This window comes from Pungitius pungitius, chromosome 18 (assembly GCF_949316345.1).
Source record: "Pungitius pungitius chromosome 18, fPunPun2.1, whole genome shotgun sequence".
In the NCBI taxonomy this organism is placed as follows: domain Eukaryota; kingdom Metazoa; phylum Chordata; class Actinopteri; order Perciformes; family Gasterosteidae; genus Pungitius; species Pungitius pungitius.
Genome location: NC_084917.1, coordinates 7,470,049 through 7,486,827, shown reverse-complemented (window position 1 = coordinate 7,486,827; position 16,779 = coordinate 7,470,049). Strand labels below are relative to the sequence as shown.

Genomic DNA, 16,779 nt, shown 5'->3' with positions numbered 1-16,779 from the left:
AACACCTTTATTCAAACGTTTCTCGGATGGAATGAGAGGTTATTCCCATCACGAGCTTAGATTTTAAGAAAAAGCGTTGGTCATTTCCGTGAATCCGTCCCTCTGCATCTCACTTCTACCTCAGAGGCAGTTGATGGAGGGGAGGGGTAACACCCCAGTTCAGGATTGGGCTGTGTTCATACAGGACGTGTGTGCGCGCGGAGAGGCAGCAGTTTCCCCTTTCAGCACACATCTTTCTTTTTTTTCCCCTCCCCAAAAATGGCTACATTCAAGCCCTGGGTGGTTTGCTGCTTCGTCTCTGCTGGTTTAATCAGCGCGGTGGCTCTGGTCTGCCTGTGCATCTTCCCAATGGGACACAGAGCGTGTCCCGGCGGCGCTTTTACGCACGCGGCTGTGGCCGCGGACTCCCTCCGCTGCTCCGAGGTTGGCAGGTGAGTCGCCTTTCTGAAAAGCATAAAAGTGAGTCACCGAACCGGAGTTGGGCCTTGGCAATGTTATAACACCTCGAGATTAAAGCAGGTTTGTAGTGTTTTGGGAGGTGTTTTTGTAGATTGATCAGGTCATGCGTTGTAAGAGATATGCAGTGTTGCCACGACATGTTTGTTCGTTTACAGAAGTCGCTTTACTTATTCACAACTCTGTATGTTACTAGGCTGCACCTACCTACTCATATGGGTAAGTTAATAATAAAAAAAAGCTGAATTGAGCAATGTGTGGGTAAGCCGTTTAAGAGATTTAAGAGGCTCAGATCTGAGATAACGCCTGCAGGGATGTGTGCTGACAGGCTCTGCCACCTGTTTCTAAACTATAATGTTGGATACAATTGAAATACGGCACCAGGAATCCAGACATACTGATATTAATCTTCCCAGCACGGGGGAGTAGAAGTATTTCTTGGCTCTACTACTACTATTTGTTCAGTGGGGGGCCACAATGTGTATTTATTACCTCTGGAAAGTGAATGTAGACTTTTACTACCTAAAGATATTGTGTATATACCATCTCAAGTATGGACAGTAAAAAAAAAAGCACAGCGAATAAAATCACCTTAATAGTATCGCCTGTAGTGAACTTATTTTGTGGAATCATTTGTTGTTCGGACTACACTGTACGCATGAGAATCCTTCATTTAGATCCTCCCAATTAATTCTTCCTCCTGAGATGTTGTCCTTAAGTGCACCCAAGCTGCAAAAGAGGCTATTTAATCTTACCATAACAAAAACATTCCTGTCACTGGCCTTTTCTCGCCGCTGACTGAACACATCTGAACCCATGCCAACCTCTCTCTGAAAAGACCCGCACAGAGCTCTTAGAGCCGGTCCAGTCGGCTGATAAATTGGGGTAGAGATTGTTATTTAAAAAAAAAAAAAAAAACGCCTTCCCGCCAAACCAGCGTCCTTCTGGTGTGTTACTTTGAGAACTAACAGCATCAGGACATTGAGTGCTTCCACTGACAAAGTGAACACTAAGTCTTTGATAAACCGACACGCTGAGCAAACAAGCCTGATGGTGCAGCTGTGAGTAAACATGTATGTGTCTGAGTGAACCAGAGAGTGGTTGACTCACTGGTGGTTCCAACATTTCCTTTTAAGCGTGTGAAAATGACTGGCGTGGTGTTTTCCAGGAGCATGCTCCAGCAAGGGGGGTCGGCAGTAGATGGCGCCATTGCAGCTCTTCTGTGCACGTCCGTGGTCAACCCTCAGAGCATGGGGATTGGAGGAGGATCTATATTAACCGTAAGAACTAGTAAAGGTGAGTCTTCTTGTTCACTTGTGTGACCTTATAAACGAGAAGGATGGACTTGGTCGATCATTCTAATTGCCTGTGTCTTCTCAGGCCACGTGAAAGTCTACAACTTCAGAGAGACCGTCCCAAAGACGTTTAAAAAGAACCTGTTGAATGACTGCACTGGCACATTCGGACTGACCACAGGTAGGCAGACTTGTCCATCAGCGTGAAGTGGCTTATTGGACTTTTTATCCCTATGCTTTTATTCTGAAGGAATTTTTAAGCTCTTTTTGAAGTCGGTGGGAACACTTTACTACCTTACATATTGCTTTGATAAGCGCTATACAAAGGTTAGCCAGATGGTTTACAACATTCTTTGTTGTTACATTTGTAAGCAGATAGAAGGGCTCATTTAACTTGCATTGAACGCACCACCTGTCAGATGAAAGGAAACTCAAAAACACATTTTTTGCTCCTTTCGCTTTTACAAATAAAGCAAATGCACCCAATCATCCTTTCAATGGAGCTGCATTGTTCCCCAACTGTACGTTACAGGCAGCCAATGGATCGGCGTTCCCGGGGAGCTACGCGGGTACGAAGCGGTTCACAAACAGTATGGGAAGCTGCCTTGGTCCAAGCTGTTTGAGCCAACGATCAAACTGGCCAAGGAGGGCATCCCTCTGCCGGCGTTCCTGGGAAACCTTCTGCAGTTCGGCATTGTGAAAAATCACGTGGAGAAGTCCTCTCTCTGGTACGACATATATATACATATATACATGTATATATATATATATATATATATATATATGTATATTGACTATGAGCTTTTAAAGGTCTGACTGTGTCACTGCTGAATTCTTCCAGCAAAGGGCTTTTCCTATAAATCACTGGTTTGACTCATTTAAGCATTTTACATAACCCCGGGGTAAAGAATGGACTCTTTCAGGATTTCACATTGCACAATAGTGTCACACAGTTGCACTTTCACTTGAAATCTTTTTGGATTAGAGACACTGATTTTTTTTTTTTTATTCTAAAAGCAAAAGGCTGAACAAAACAGTTTCAGAGACAGGGTTTGGTGACCCAGAGATATAATCAGTGGCCGCCTTCTTTCATAAATATTTTTTGGGAATTGTTGACTATCCAGATAAGTGGAACGTAACTGCTTTGGAAACAAAGTCGCCCAGAGAGGTGACACATTGGAGTATCTCTTTGTACTGTAAAATTCTAACATGTTTTTCACATTGATTCATTTTTCAGTGAAGTTTTGTGCAACAAAAACAAAACTGTTCTGAGCACAGGAGACATTCTGAAGTTTCCTAAACTTGCAGAAACAATGCAAACAATTGCAGCCGAAGGGGCAGATGCCTTCTACACGGGCAGGATAGGACGTGATCTAATCCAAGACATAGAAGCTGCAGGTTGGTCCAATTTCACAATAAGTCGGGCAAGTTTGGAACAAGCAGAAAAAGAACGCGTGCTTGTACATAATGTAGAAAAAGACATAAAGAGATGAATAGGATCTAAGATAAACCATTTGTATCTGTATTTTTCTAAGGTGGAACTTTGAAAAGGGAGGATCTGCAGTCCTTCCATGTGCGTGTGGAGGACGCATGGACAGTTCCTGTCGGAGACGCTAAGATGTACGTCCCTCCGCCGCCTGCCGGGGGCCCCCTGCTTGCCTTCATCCTAAGACTGATGAAAGGTCGGATGAACTGTGTGATCTTGCGATCCCTCAAACTGCCCAACTGCAGCGAATTCTGAAAGGATTGAGGTGTTTAATCATTTTAAAATTGGTTCTTCTTCTTTTTCTTCCGCAGGGTTCCCCTTGTCTCCAAACTCCCTGGTTGGTGAAGAGAAGATTCTGACATACCATCGTTATATTGAAGCGGCAAAATTTACTAATGGACAAAAGAGCAGCATCAGTGATCCTGTCTTTAATGACATAAAGGTTTGGTTCTTTGTTATGACTCCCTCATGACTCCATCTGATGGTTGAATGTGAAACCCCTCACTGACCTGACCGATCACTTCACTTACTACTGTAGTACATTCAATGATCACACCTTTGGCTTGAAGCTTTATCGTGTAAACATAACGTAGCATGCATAATAACATCACATTTTATCACATCTCAACCATTGTGTTTAACTCAGTTCTATATTGTCCACAATCAGAATGTTTGAAGAAAAAACTCCCAAAACATCCTCTTTGGGGATACAATTGGGAGCAATCCATAAAGGATCCGTCCCCAGGTTTTAACATTGCATCGTAACAGGATGTTAATGTGTACAGTAATTATATGACTTAAATGATGATCAATGGTTTTTGATTCATATTGCATTCCCTTCATCTAACATGCTAATGTTACATTACTACTACTACTATCTAACATCACACAAATTCTAACACTAAACATTTCTACTTATATTATAATTTCAACCACTAGGTCTGCTGCTTAAATCCCCAACAAGATGAATTTTACTATCCCCCAATTTGGCCGTTCCCTGCTGCGTTTTAGCGTCCTGCAGCTGATTCTTTTGGTTTGGCATCCTACAACTCTACTGTTTGATTACTATTCTGATAAACCCTGATCCTGAAGCTCTGATAAACCCGAGGTTATCCACCTGCCCAGCACCAAATGGAAGACAGACAAATGGCAATAGCTGGTGCAACATCAGAGCAGATATTTCCCTCAGGAATTGATGGAGAACAAAACACAGACATTAAAGGAGATTGAATATTGGATTTACATTTGCCAACTAGACAGACACACTTCACGTAAGTGGTTTACCAGTCTGCTGGGAGTGCAAATAGCAAAAAGTTTTATTACACATATCTGTCCACCAACATGTATGAAAACTGTCATACAAAGAGAAAAGACATGGTGGTGCCCAGGAAGGTAGAGACAAACACTAACACTACGGAAGAATATGTTAGCAGTAGTTCACGTGAAAAATAGCATTTTGTTTTAGATTTGGATGAGGAGATAATTACCTTTTACTCATTGTAACTATCAACAAGAAAAACCTTGCTAAACCTTCCCTTTTGGATATGTTCCATATAACTGCTATACTTTGGTTCAATTCCAGCTCTCTGTCTCTACATGATTCCTGTCTTTAGCGACACTGTAAATCTCATAAAGGTTTAGAAACAAAACAGACCCCAGAAGAGAAATAAAGAAATTTAATTTGAGCTACAGTTTAGAAAAATCCCAGCATACAGAATGTGATTATACCCTTTTCCCAGTGATAATATGACTTTTTTTTTTTTCAGAGTGCAGATCATTTGAACGATGCCTCCTTCATTAATCGCATCAGGGACATGATCCTTTCCAACGGCTCCCACAACGACTCCTACTACTCTAATGCCAAGCCCTCCAGGGACCACGTGGGGACGACACACGTGTCCGTCCTGGATGAAGACGGACTGGCCGTCTCTGTGACCAGCACCATAAACCAACTGTGAGTTTCCACCTTTTATGTTACATCAACTCTGCTGCGAATGTGATAGCGAATTGCTCAGTGTGCTGTGCTCTGCTTCGCAGGTTCGGAGGAGGCGTTTACTCTCCACGAACAGGCGTCATCCTCAACAACGAGCTGAGTGACTTCTGCGGGAGAGCCTCGACCGTGCGGGCAGGTAAAGTGACACACATTAACACGCACGCGTCATCCTGAGGTGTGAGGGGATACATCAGTCTAATAGCCATTTGAACTGTTTGCCAAAGGTGAGCAGCCTCCTTCCTCAATGATTCCAGTAATACTGGAGTCAAAGTCCGGTGGACTCCTCGTGATTGGCGGATCGGGGGGCAGCATGATTACCTCGGCAGTGGCCATGGTAACTCTTCTGAACTGCGCACTTGTTTTTCTGCTTTCGAATTGGTTGGCCTACATGCTTCTCCTTTTTCTTTTAGTCTATGATGAATCGTCTGTGGCTGGGGATGAGTCTGAAAGACGCCATTGCTGCGCCCATCGTGTTTGTGGAATCCAACAATAGTGTGAATTATGAGCCTGGTTTTAACAAGGTGAGACACTGTTCTCATCCCACTGTCCATCAGTGACATTCCAATTCCCTAGACTGACCGTCTATATAATGAATAACCTTTATGTTAACGGTAATTTAGAAACCACGTCCTATTTCAGCACAGTTGGTTTCATTTGAACTGTAATCAACTTTGAACCCTGCGTACGCTTTAGTAATTTGCGTTTTGTATTTGGTTTGCCCTCAGTCTGTGATAGGTGACCTCGCACGTTTCGGACACAGGTCAGGGACCTGGAAATACTTCTTCAATGTAGTGAATGCTGTGGAAAAGGAGAACGGATGCATAGTGGCCGTATCGGACAGCAGGAAGAATGGGATGTCAGCTGGATACTAACCACACAGACAATGAAAGGAAAATGCCCTAAAGAGTGACTGAACCTTCAGCCTTAAGAACATTGAACGTGCCAGCAGCTAAATGTGATGAACGCAGTGCTTCTTTTTTGGGTGAGCTGAAACACGAGTCAAGAAACTACTAACCCCAAAAGATGTTCCTGGGTTATAACAACTTTTAAAATGTGATTGTTATTATTTAAACAACATTGTATTCACTAGAGTAAAGGCAGAGATCTTGGAAGTTACCAACGTTGGTTAAAAGTAGTGAAATGGGGCAAGAAAAACAAATTATTACCTCAACCACACAACCGTTTGATTCAACATTTCGAACAGCGGTTTACCAGAATAATTTACTCAATGTCCACATGCAAAGACTTTCTGGAGCTTTCAACTGCGTGTCTGAAGTCCTCAACACCAAATGGATTTCCCTCAGTTGTCATGGCAATTAAATTCAATTTCGGTAAAGCGTAATCCTCAACAATTTGAGTAACCATGGCGACTGTTTGAAAAGGGTTTAAATATCCCCACTTTCAAGTTTCTTGCCCCACCGTTCTTCTTCCTAGGGATGTTGCCAGATCTCACCAATTAACTTGATATATAACTAAAATGTAAGCCTCAAATTGTAGAGAGCACAGAAATGTTTTGAGTCATGAAAACATTTTCACTACAGCATCACATCACATTGTCATCACACACACACACACACACACACACACACACACACACACACACACACACACACGTCATTCCAGCATGAGGCTGCTACTGTTGCTGCTGGGATCTGCTTTCACTTGCTGCAGGATTGCACATTTACCAACACGAGCAATAAAGGTAAATCTACTCTAATCCAATTTAACAAAACCAATCACCTGTATTACAGGTCTAATATCCACATGTTTCTTTTTCTGACTGAACTATGGAATTCTGTTTTTAGAAGTGTTCATAGTAGATGAGCTGTGAAGTTCTTTAAAAGTGACATTCTGTCAAACAGGGAATTATTACTGTTACCTTAAATATCTTACTGTATGTGAAACAACTCTGGTTTGCTCAGGGGCTCGACGGTCCCTGAACATGTTGTAATATTTGTTTGAAGGTTAAATATAACACAAGTTGATAATGAAGATCATGACGGTCTTACCTAAAATATGTTATTTTTTTAAATATCAATATTACATTTAGTATTTTCTCTGTATTTTTCACATCAAAATGTTTTGTAAAATATTTGTGTTCACAATAAAAGATAAATTCCCAACGAGTTATTGAGTGTCTGATGTACTTTTCAACCACAAACGTAAAACCTTGTTTGAGCTCGTACTTTCGTCAACCCTGAAACTTTTGATATGCTTTTCACTGCAAACTACAGCTCTTTAAACATTTGTCTTTCATTATCACTGTGGAATGCTCAGAAACAATCTGCTTCATGTTTTCCTGTTTGCCTTTCAGATAAGCACTTTTGCTCTGAGACAAAAGAAGCAGTAATGAGATACACTTCAGGAGAGAGACTTATGAATTAGTAATGATTCCTTAAGTGAATTCTGTTCTGTTTTCCTTTGAAGCACTGGATGTGAGTTATGAGAAGATGCAAATTTTAGTGGTGCGTGATGCACCGCTGTCTTTGTTGTTTGACAAATGAGTTAATCTGGAAATCATGTGACTTCATAGCTTCATTATCTGACCGTCTTTGCATGATTCAGAGCCATTTAAAGCATAATTTTTCAATACGCAGACAATATCTTTCACTCAAAGTAGCAGCAGATAAATTCAAAGCATGATTTACTAATGCACACATTTACAAACGATTTTGACTCACCAATGCACACAATGAGATACAAAAGATTCACAAATACATTGCAATGCACACATAAATTAAGATTATATTATATTTGCATTTGTATGTATTTTTATTTGGATTCTTCTATTTGTGGATGTGTATGTGTTTGTTTGTCGGAGATCGGTACATACCACTCGGAGATCATTAAACACTTCACTGAAATCGGTACATGCCACTCTGAGATTTGTACATGCCACTCTGAGATTGTTACATGCCACTTTCAGATCGGTACATGCCACTCTGAAATGGGTACATGCCACTCTGAAATCTGTACATGCCACTCTGAGATCAGTACATTTAACTGTGAGAGTGGTACATGCCACTCTGAGCTGGGCACATGCCAGATTAGTACATGCCACTCCTGACTTGGGTACATACCACCTGCCACTAATCATAATCATGCATCAGATGTGTGGCTTCCAGCTGACTTGCGACATAAAATCTGGTGTATTCACACAGTCTTGGTGTAGCGCAGCCATTTATATACAGTATATATATATATATATATACATACTATTTTTCTATCATGTTAGCTGTATGGCTCCAAGGGGTGACAAGTTTGGTCTGTTTGTCGGGTGCGCCACAATTTTGTTCCAGACATTTTCTCAGCATTTTACCCTGCTGGCAATAGCTGCTGACACTAGCTTTTGCATTTGCTTACATAGTACATACTCAAAGAGTTAACAAGGCTGTAAACTCTTATTAACCATCAGCTTAAAGACCTAAGACCCAAGAACCAATATACTTTTTTACAGAGGGTGTGTTTTAATAATGGATAATTACAGTATCTTCATTTCAAGGGAAAAACTACACATAGAAAACATCTACATCATCTACTTTATCAATTTGATTAAATAAACAAACATGAAAATTCTAAAATAAATGATCCATTCACACTGAGATTGTCCTTGTTTTTAAATAAATATCTGTGTCCACAGCTTTAATCAAGTATGAACCAGTCAATGGTAGCAAAACAATGACAAATGCAAAATCATGTGATACTTTTATGGAAATCAGTAATTATGTAACACGTTTAAATTCCTGTTGAGAAAAGAAGAGCCCTGAATCCCAGCAGTGACAGTGAGCAGGAACAGCTGCAGTTTTTATGGCGTCATTACAGGCTCTTGCACTCTGGGTTGTGGGAAATTACTGTAGTCATTAAGTAGGACTGTTTATAACCCCCTGAGGTGTGGTAGTCTTTTATTTTAACAGGTCACTTTCCTGCTGAATGTCTTTGACCCTTTTGAATAGTTGTGGTGAAATTAGTATAAATGAAAACAATCTTTGAGGAACGTTTTGGTTAATTACTTTAGTAGATATATGTTTAATTAAAGGTTCAGCATTTTGCTCACATCTTAAATAGACAATAACTTTAGCTTTACGCTGATAATGATTTACAAAAGTGCTTTAGAAAGATGTGGGAATGGAACATATTCAGGATCAACAGTGTGAACTAAACACTGTTGTTAAAGATATCCTTTAAAATAAAATCTACTGACTCCTTCATTTCGTTGTTACATGAAATGATGAAATAACATCGAAATGCATTAGATTTGAAAGTCAATATTCCAGATTAATTTCACACTCAAGTCAATCTGTCAAACAGAATTGTGTGTTATGCAGCAAATGAACGTTAGTCGTGCCTAATTAGACCCTGATTGGTTCCTTAAGACTGCTGACGTTCGTATTCCTTTATTAAATCTCTGGGCTCCTAACTCTGGGGTCAAGGTTCACATGACTAGAGTCTCTCTGCACAATCAGAGGCGTTTTTATGACCTCAGTACCCTGCGGCATACGCCCACTTGCGGGGATCTGACTGAGCGTGGAGTCCATCTTCATACCGAACCACCGCCTGCACGACTGCTCCCGATGATTTGAGGAACTCTGTCTCGTGGTTCTTCAATGCCAAACCCTCCAGGATGCTCTGCAAACAGGAGCATATGTAACTCACGGCTGCATGTACAATCTGCATATCACACAGCAGGGTCCATAAATGCTTTGTTTCCACAGTTCATCAGGCTCTTCCTGCCTGTTTAAAGAATTCCTGTCGACTTGCGTATGTTAAAACAACTTTAAGCACAACATCTGACAACATCACCAGCAAATAACTTGACATGTGAGACATGTGAAATAATCAAATTATAATGTGAGTTCTTGTATTCTTCTATTTAGCTCTGACCACAAACTCGACTCATACTCAAATATTTTCCTGTTTGCTCCCCCCAACCCTGAAGGTAAATTTGATGAACAGCGTCCCGGGTGCCGTTCACCACTGAGGTACTGCATCACTGCTCCGTGGTGGCTGTGGCTCCTGGTTGAAGGATTGTCTCCCAACACACCACACCGCCCTGCCATTAGTCACACACGCCGCTGTTGTGTGGGGATTGTGACACTCACTTTCTCAAAGGCAGGCTCCGCGACGGTGGCGTTGGGACTCAGCTGGTTGTGGAGCCTGGGATCCGACACGGCTTTAACCAGGTCGTAGTCGAAGAACAGCGCATTGAGGATCACCTACAAAACCGCCAATGATGAAATGAGTTTGAATGCACTTTTGAAATGGCTACAACGGGGTGTGGGCTGTGTGTTTCTTACCTGAGCGATCGAGGTTGTGATTTTAGTTCCTCCTGAGCCTCCGACCACCATCTTTACATTGTTGTTTTTGTCGAAGAGGATGGTTGGACACATAGAAGACATTGGCCTTTTTCCTTTTAACGTGATTGAATGGTAGTTTAAGTTAAATAAAACTATTTATGACCAATTTTGTGTGTGTGTGTGTGTGTGTGTGCGTGTCTTACCTGGCCTGATGAAGTTGTTGGGGGAAGGAGGCACTCCGAAGCCGTTTGTGATGAGCGGAGAGCTGAAGTCGTCCATCTCGTTGTTGAGAAGAATCCCGGTTGATCTCGACATTACTTTCGAACCCAAACTGCAGCAAAAGAATTACAGTTAAGATGTCAGGAGAATGAAATAAAATAATAATAATAACAAAAATATGATTATGTTATGGTCAATTAGTTTGTCAGACTATTGGTTGATGGTGCTGGTGGCAGCCACGGCGCTTCCGTCTTCTGCTACCACGGAGATGTGGGAGGTCCCGTGGTTTTCAGGCAGGTAAAACTCAGGCTCGTAATAGTTCATGTGATGCGTGGAATCATCTGTGATCTTTTCACGGAGTTCATCGGCATAGGAACGTGAAGTCATGTTCCTGATGAGCTTTTGGAAGAGAAACGTGGACACAGAAATAATGAATCTGCCAAATATTCACTTTTAAATATGTCTTAAGAGATGTCAATGGGATGAAGTAGCACTGGGAAAAACAATTTCTCCACAGATTAATTGCTATTAGAAACAAATTCTTCACTGCAGTCTAAACAGACGGTGAATATGAATTGATTTAAATAGTATACTTTACAAATTTAAACAACATAATGCCACATTGATTTCATTCATCATCAAGAAACACCTGCATTGCTAATACGGATTCAAAGTTGTTTTTTAAGCTCTAAGCTTGCCATGTTGTAACATGTTGATACTTTCTATGGTTGTGTTGAGGTGTTCTCTGCAGTAGGTGGGGAAAGACTGTGCAACAGTAACTTTGAGAACGACACAAAACCCCCCTTTTATAACATTTAACTGAAAACACAATGAACACACTTTGTTTGCACGTTATCAAAACATTTCATCGAACTGTGTGTATTTTGTGTATCAGGGGATGTCCCACTTGTGGTAGTAGAATTCGTTATGGACAATGACCTTACGTCTGTGATGTTGAGATACACCGGGTCCCCGAGTAAGGTCCTCTTTGCATAAGCAAAACGAAACGCCTCCACAACACGATGGTAGGTCAGGATCCTTTTCTCTGTGGTTGCCATGCTGTCCGAGGTGAAGTTGTACCCTGCGGAAAATGTAACAACCATCGGCAACTTTATTTAAACCGGGGCTTCGCTCATCTGTCTTCGTTCAGCCGGCTGTTCAGAAAGGAGACAATCTGAAGTGGATGTGGATCTGTTTTTCTGATTCCGTCTAAAGGCCGCTGTGACCAGACAGCGGCGATTGGCCCCGAGCCGACAGGCCACCGGGGGAAGCGGGAGGCGCTGCTGACAGAACCGGAGGGGTTCTGGTTTGAGGGGTTTCAGCTGTCAGACAGAGGCAGGAGTCACGGCAAATCAGCAGGATCAAAGTTTTGGACGGTCCCGGAAATATGTGACTGAAGCCTGGACCCCCCGACCTTGTCCAATTAGAGGTAAATTGGTGAGATTAGTGTCAGCGTGGGAGACAGGGGGCCGCAGAGAGGGGGTGGCCAGTCGGAGGAAAGGAAAGGTTCAGGGAGATTAATTACTGTGGAAGAGGAAGTTGCTCATCTAATCCTTAAAGAACGACCTTTCGGTAGTGAAAAGCAGCCCAGAAACCGCGAGATCATTTTCTGCAATGACCAGCATACACGAGAATATTTGAATCGGGCAGATTGTGATGTACACAGACAAGACATTTGCCAATATTATTTAATTAGCAACACGTTCGTGAACTTTACATTGGACTCTGATCTCCTCTCAGGTGTGAAGACACAGGCTGCAATTATCTTTGGATCTTAACAACGTCAATCAAACAGAGGCCCCCCTGTCAGGGTTACAGAGTCATTCCCTCATTCCATCCACTAAATAGTTTCACAAGCTTATTGCTTCATGTCCTTTGGAGGAACCATCTGTTGTCACAATTCAAGTCTAAATATGTCAGAAATAAAACCATCAGCTTCCATCAACACAAGAGTGATTTATATACGTATGTATATGTATATATGTATGAGATGTGAATGAGGCATATATGTATGAGGCAGTCTGATCATTCACATAGATGGCAAAAAAGTTGTTTCAAATTCGGAAATATAGTTTTTTCCAAATAATCCGTGAAATAAAATTAGTGTAAAAAGGATATTTTTTCCAGAGGATTTGCTGGATTTTTTTTTCTTTTTTTTTTGGCAACACGATGTTAAAAATCTTGAGACCACCATGTGATGTGTCCCAAAAGCTGTAAAGCCAAACTGGGCCTAAGGGTATAAAACGAGTGGGCCAATCATACCCTCCACACTTCCTAACACTTCCTAACCTTATCTCCTACACACCTTTAAAGTGTCGTGACTGCATCTTGCACAATTGTGATGCTTTTGCGATGACAAAATCTGTTCACAAAACATAGACATTCATACGGAGACTGACCAGGGTAAAACATTAGCAGCATTGCTGTCCCACCTGCTGAAGATGGACCCACAAGCAGCCTGTTTCCTATTCGGCTCAATGCTAAGCTGAGTCAGCTGTTAGCGGTAGCTTACTCTGCATACAGACATTTTAAGTAAATGTTGAAAGAGAGCTTTGAATATCCAGTACCAACAGAAAGAACAATAAATTGCAAAACCCTTCCAATGTTCATAAACCTGATTTTTGTAAATGCTAAAATGTGTAATGTAACACTTTCTAAAATGTGTGTATCAACTTTTGTGGTAATCTTTGAACTAAATGTTGAGATGTTACTCCTCTGCTGTTCTAGTTAATGGAGGGAAAGGAAGGATTGTGCTTCTGCTTAGAAGACATTCTGTGTTGGACGAGAGAAACGTCACAAAGGCTTTCTCATCTGTTCTTGAGAAGAAGTCTTGTGTCACATAGAACTAGGTTATATTACATCCTAAAAGATGTCTGTTGCAGTCATACACGTCTCATTGGTTCATTTTATTACTTGTTGTAAACGTGGGTCTGTGTTTTATCAAGCAGATCAAGGCTCTCTCAGAGCGTTTACACCAGATTCACTGTGCAGTGGGTCAACGCGCTGCTCGCAGTGGAGTCTGAGAGGCTGACTGGCAGAGTGAAGGCAGCTCACATGAAAGCACACCCACTCGGGACATTTTTGGAGAAAGTATCAAAGCTTACCATTCAAGATGTTTAATATCAGCGAGAGCACAGGGCCGCTAGCGGGGGCATTGGGAACAGCCATGTTGTACTCCCCCACGTTCACCCTTAAAGGCTTCTTATCCAAGACGGGAACGTAATCCTTCAGATCCTCCATTGTGACGAGACCGCCTGAACACGGATCGACACACACACTGTGAATGCACACTTGGACATAACTGGAAAAATTAATCCTCCTTAAAATTAGCCATGCACAGAGAGGTGCATGTTGTGAAATACGCCTGACGTGTTTTCATAAAATCACTTTTAGTGCTAACAGAACAATTAAAATGATTAAAATGTCCTTGTGTGTGAGGGGATTGCTCTTCAAAGGTTACAGAAAGAGATGGATTGTAAAATAAAGTACATCTTGAAGCTTACTATCTGTAGTCAAACTTTTCATTTAACAAAAAAAATAAGCTTTTTTAATAACCTGTTTGACTTAAGATACAGTTCAAATGAAACCTACCTGCTGCCTGAATATCTGACACAAGGTTCTGAGCCAGTTGTCCTTCGTAGAAAGCATTGGGACCTTTTTCTGCTATTGTCCTATACGTTTCTGCAAGCTTGGTAAATTTGATGGTGTCATTTTCCTTCAGGACGTCGCCATTTTTCCCACAAAACACTTCACTGAAATTGAGGAGATAATCTTGAAGTGGGAATGAAAACCTTCCTAAAATCTCAAATCATCCAACACTGCCCGTATATTGCGTAGGGTGCATGACTCTCACCACAAGGCTTCGTCTGCGACGATGGTTTTCTTGTGGCTGGACACAGCTGAGGCAAGTGCACGGCCCAAAGGAAAACCTTTTTCTGCGAGGTCGATGCTTGGCTGGAACAGGTCTTTCCAAGGCAGTTTGCCGTGTCTTGTGTGTGCCATCTCATAGCCTCGAATCTCCCCCGGTACAGCAATAGACAACCCTCCTATCGCCCATCGAAGCAAAGGAAACAAGCGATTAAATGACAGATTATTACCTCAAAAAAGAAACATACACGCACACTTTTAAGACACTGTTTTATTAAATATACACTTTCTTTTGTCAGTCATTATCAGAAGGTCGTCTTTCACAATAGGTTGAGCTGCAGCTGCAGGTTAAACATTACCTTTCTGGGAAAGATCCGTACTGTTGCCAAACATGTTCTCTGTGGCATTGCGTGGTGCCGTCTCCCTGGCATCAATGGTCTCAACCGTCCCTGTGTGCCAGGTGACAAATCAGGAAATGCATTTAAGGTCAAAGCAATCTGTTAACTGTCTTGCGACAGTGGGAAAGTATACCGAAGGTTTAGGGTGGAAACGTATGTGAAAAGTACCCGTTGTTGCATTGTAGATGTTGAAGAAAAGGCCTCCTCCGATGCCCATGCTGTGAGCATTCATGAGCCCGACACACAGCAACGCAGCTATTGAGGCATCTACTGCGGACCCGCCTTTCATCAGAATGTCTCTACGAGAGGAGAAGGAGTGGACGGTAAGCGAGCAACGTCCAGGCTGTTATGGTTATAGATGTAGGAGTCTGTGCAATGTATCTGTCCCGATGGAAATTTGCATCTGTAAAGCTCTCACCTGCCGACCTCTGAACAAGGCCCAGCATCCGCCGCCACAGCCGCCTTCAGGTACACCTGCTCACCCGGCTGCTTCCTTCTCCCCACGCCGAAGAAGACACCCACGAACGTGGCCACTGATGCCAACAGCAGCATCGCCAGTGCCACTATGATCGTTATCTTTACCATATTTGTAGCGTGGGAACAGTAAATGCTTTATTTAATGCCTGTCAAGAGAAAAAGAACGTTTAAATGTGTACATATTTTAGCCGCGAAATCCCAAACAATAAAACACAAATGACACATCATATTATGTCCAGCAGAATTAGGAATTATATAAAAATATTATACATACAATAATTCCAATGTAGAGGAGAGATCTTGATTCAACACACAATACAATGTGTCAGTCTACTGTAGGGTTGGTGTTTTATTGTAATATTACCTGAATTATGAGTAAACCTCTGTTCAAACAAATGTTAATAACTCTGCAGCTCTATTAGAGTAGAATGCTCAGGCGTACTAGTAAAGCGAGGATTATAGTGTTGAGTTGAGGCAAAGCACTGCTATGTCACACGAAGCAAGGTCAAACAGTTTTAAGAAAACTTAAACTTTACTGTAAGAATTTGTGTTCTTCAGTATCATCACATCAAAAGGTTTTGATGGCTTCTATAAAACTTTTTTTCTTCTAAATGTCATGTTGTGAGACCTATGTCGCAATCTACATAGAACGTAACCCTAAAAACACCCCAATTTGCACCAAATCCTAAATGGTTTATGGTTTTAGAATAAAACCAAATAAACACCAAATAAGTCCAGACTCTATATTTATATTCAACATCGTACCACCTAAGAACCCTAACAGACATGTAAAACATTTTGTTTCTGTCTTACCTTTTTTCTCGGGACGTCAGCAACGCTGTGTGCGTTTGTTTGTCCCAGTCTGCAGTAGTAGATGGGTAATAGACATACTCTGCTCCTCAATGTGTAACTATCAAGGTCATTAAACTTTAACCCACACCACCATAAAACACCTATACTGGGTTACCTACCATAGGGAGAAAAGAGAATGCAGAGGGAGACAGAAGTAACAACCTGGGACAACGCACAAGTTATCGCTCAGATAATTAGTCGTCTTGCATGACTGATTATAATGGCAAGACCCTAAAACTGAGAGGAAGAGACAATTTACTGGAAGAAAGTGCTTCCTCACCCACAAAATGAGGCTGCGAGGGAGAGGATCACATCTGCCACGAGGGGCGGAAAGAACACGGCAGGGGAACAGCGTGAAGGAGTGCAGAGCTGGGGGAGACGTGTGAGTTAAATAAGCAGCCAGGCCCACAGGTGGAGGCCAACAGGGGTCAGGACAGGTGAC

General features: G+C 41.8%; 2 protein-coding genes across 2 annotated transcripts; one reads left to right on the top strand and one right to left on the bottom strand.

The window, feature by feature from the left end:
* The first annotated feature begins 41 nt into the window (after positions 1–41).
* ggt5b (gamma-glutamyltransferase 5b) lies at positions 42–7,377 on the top strand. Its single transcript, XM_037485357.2, has 12 exons — positions 42–431; positions 1,625–1,752; positions 1,837–1,932; positions 2,284–2,479; positions 2,989–3,149; positions 3,287–3,433; positions 3,549–3,679; positions 5,004–5,191; positions 5,275–5,366; positions 5,455–5,564; positions 5,641–5,751; positions 5,956–7,377. Exons 1-12 carry the CDS (start codon positions 259–261, stop codon positions 6,100–6,102), a joined length of 1,680 nt encoding a protein of 559 aa, XP_037341254.1. The 5' UTR covers positions 42–258; the 3' UTR covers positions 6,103–7,377.
* Positions 7,378–8,216: 839 nt separating this feature from the next.
* ggt1b (gamma-glutamyltransferase 1b) lies at positions 8,217–16,369 on the bottom strand. The gene is made up of 13 exons (XM_037485577.2): positions 16,299–16,369; positions 15,427–15,631; positions 15,177–15,307; positions 14,970–15,059; positions 14,597–14,789; positions 14,335–14,495; positions 13,848–13,997; positions 11,688–11,824; positions 10,955–11,142; positions 10,728–10,855; positions 10,525–10,637; positions 10,330–10,443; positions 8,217–9,856 (listed from the first exon to the last, which is right to left on the bottom strand). Exons 2-13 carry the CDS (start codon positions 15,591–15,593, stop codon positions 9,710–9,712), a joined length of 1,719 nt encoding a protein of 572 aa, XP_037341474.2. The 5' UTR covers positions 15,594–15,631; positions 16,299–16,369; the 3' UTR covers positions 8,217–9,709.
* Between the last annotated feature and the right edge of the window lie 410 nt (positions 16,370–16,779).

Bases quoted from the DNA above. Each gene is read 5' to 3' on its own strand.
- ggt5b (XM_037485357.2), top strand. From the start codon at position 259: ATGGCTACATTCAAGCCCTGGGTGGTTTGCTGCTTCGTCTCTGCTGGT. The intron at 3,434-3,548 runs GTCGGATGAACT...TTTCTTCCGCAG, and splicing joins CATCCTAAGACTGATGAAAG to GGTTCCCCTTGTCTCCAAAC. The intron at 5,565-5,640 runs GTAACTCTTCTG...TTTTTCTTTTAG, and splicing joins TTACCTCGGCAGTGGCCATG to TCTATGATGAATCGTCTGTG.
- ggt1b (XM_037485577.2), bottom strand. From the start codon at position 15,593: ATGGTAAAGATAACGATCATAGTGGCACTGGCGATGCTGCTGTTGGCA. The intron at 10,638-10,727 runs GTAAGACACGCA...TCACGTTAAAAG, and splicing joins CAACAACTTCATCAGGCCAG to GAAAAAGGCCAATGTCTTCT. The intron at 9,857-10,329 runs GTGAGTGTCACA...TCCTGTTTGCAG, and splicing joins CGGAGCCTGCCTTTGAGAAA to AGCATCCTGGAGGGTTTGGC.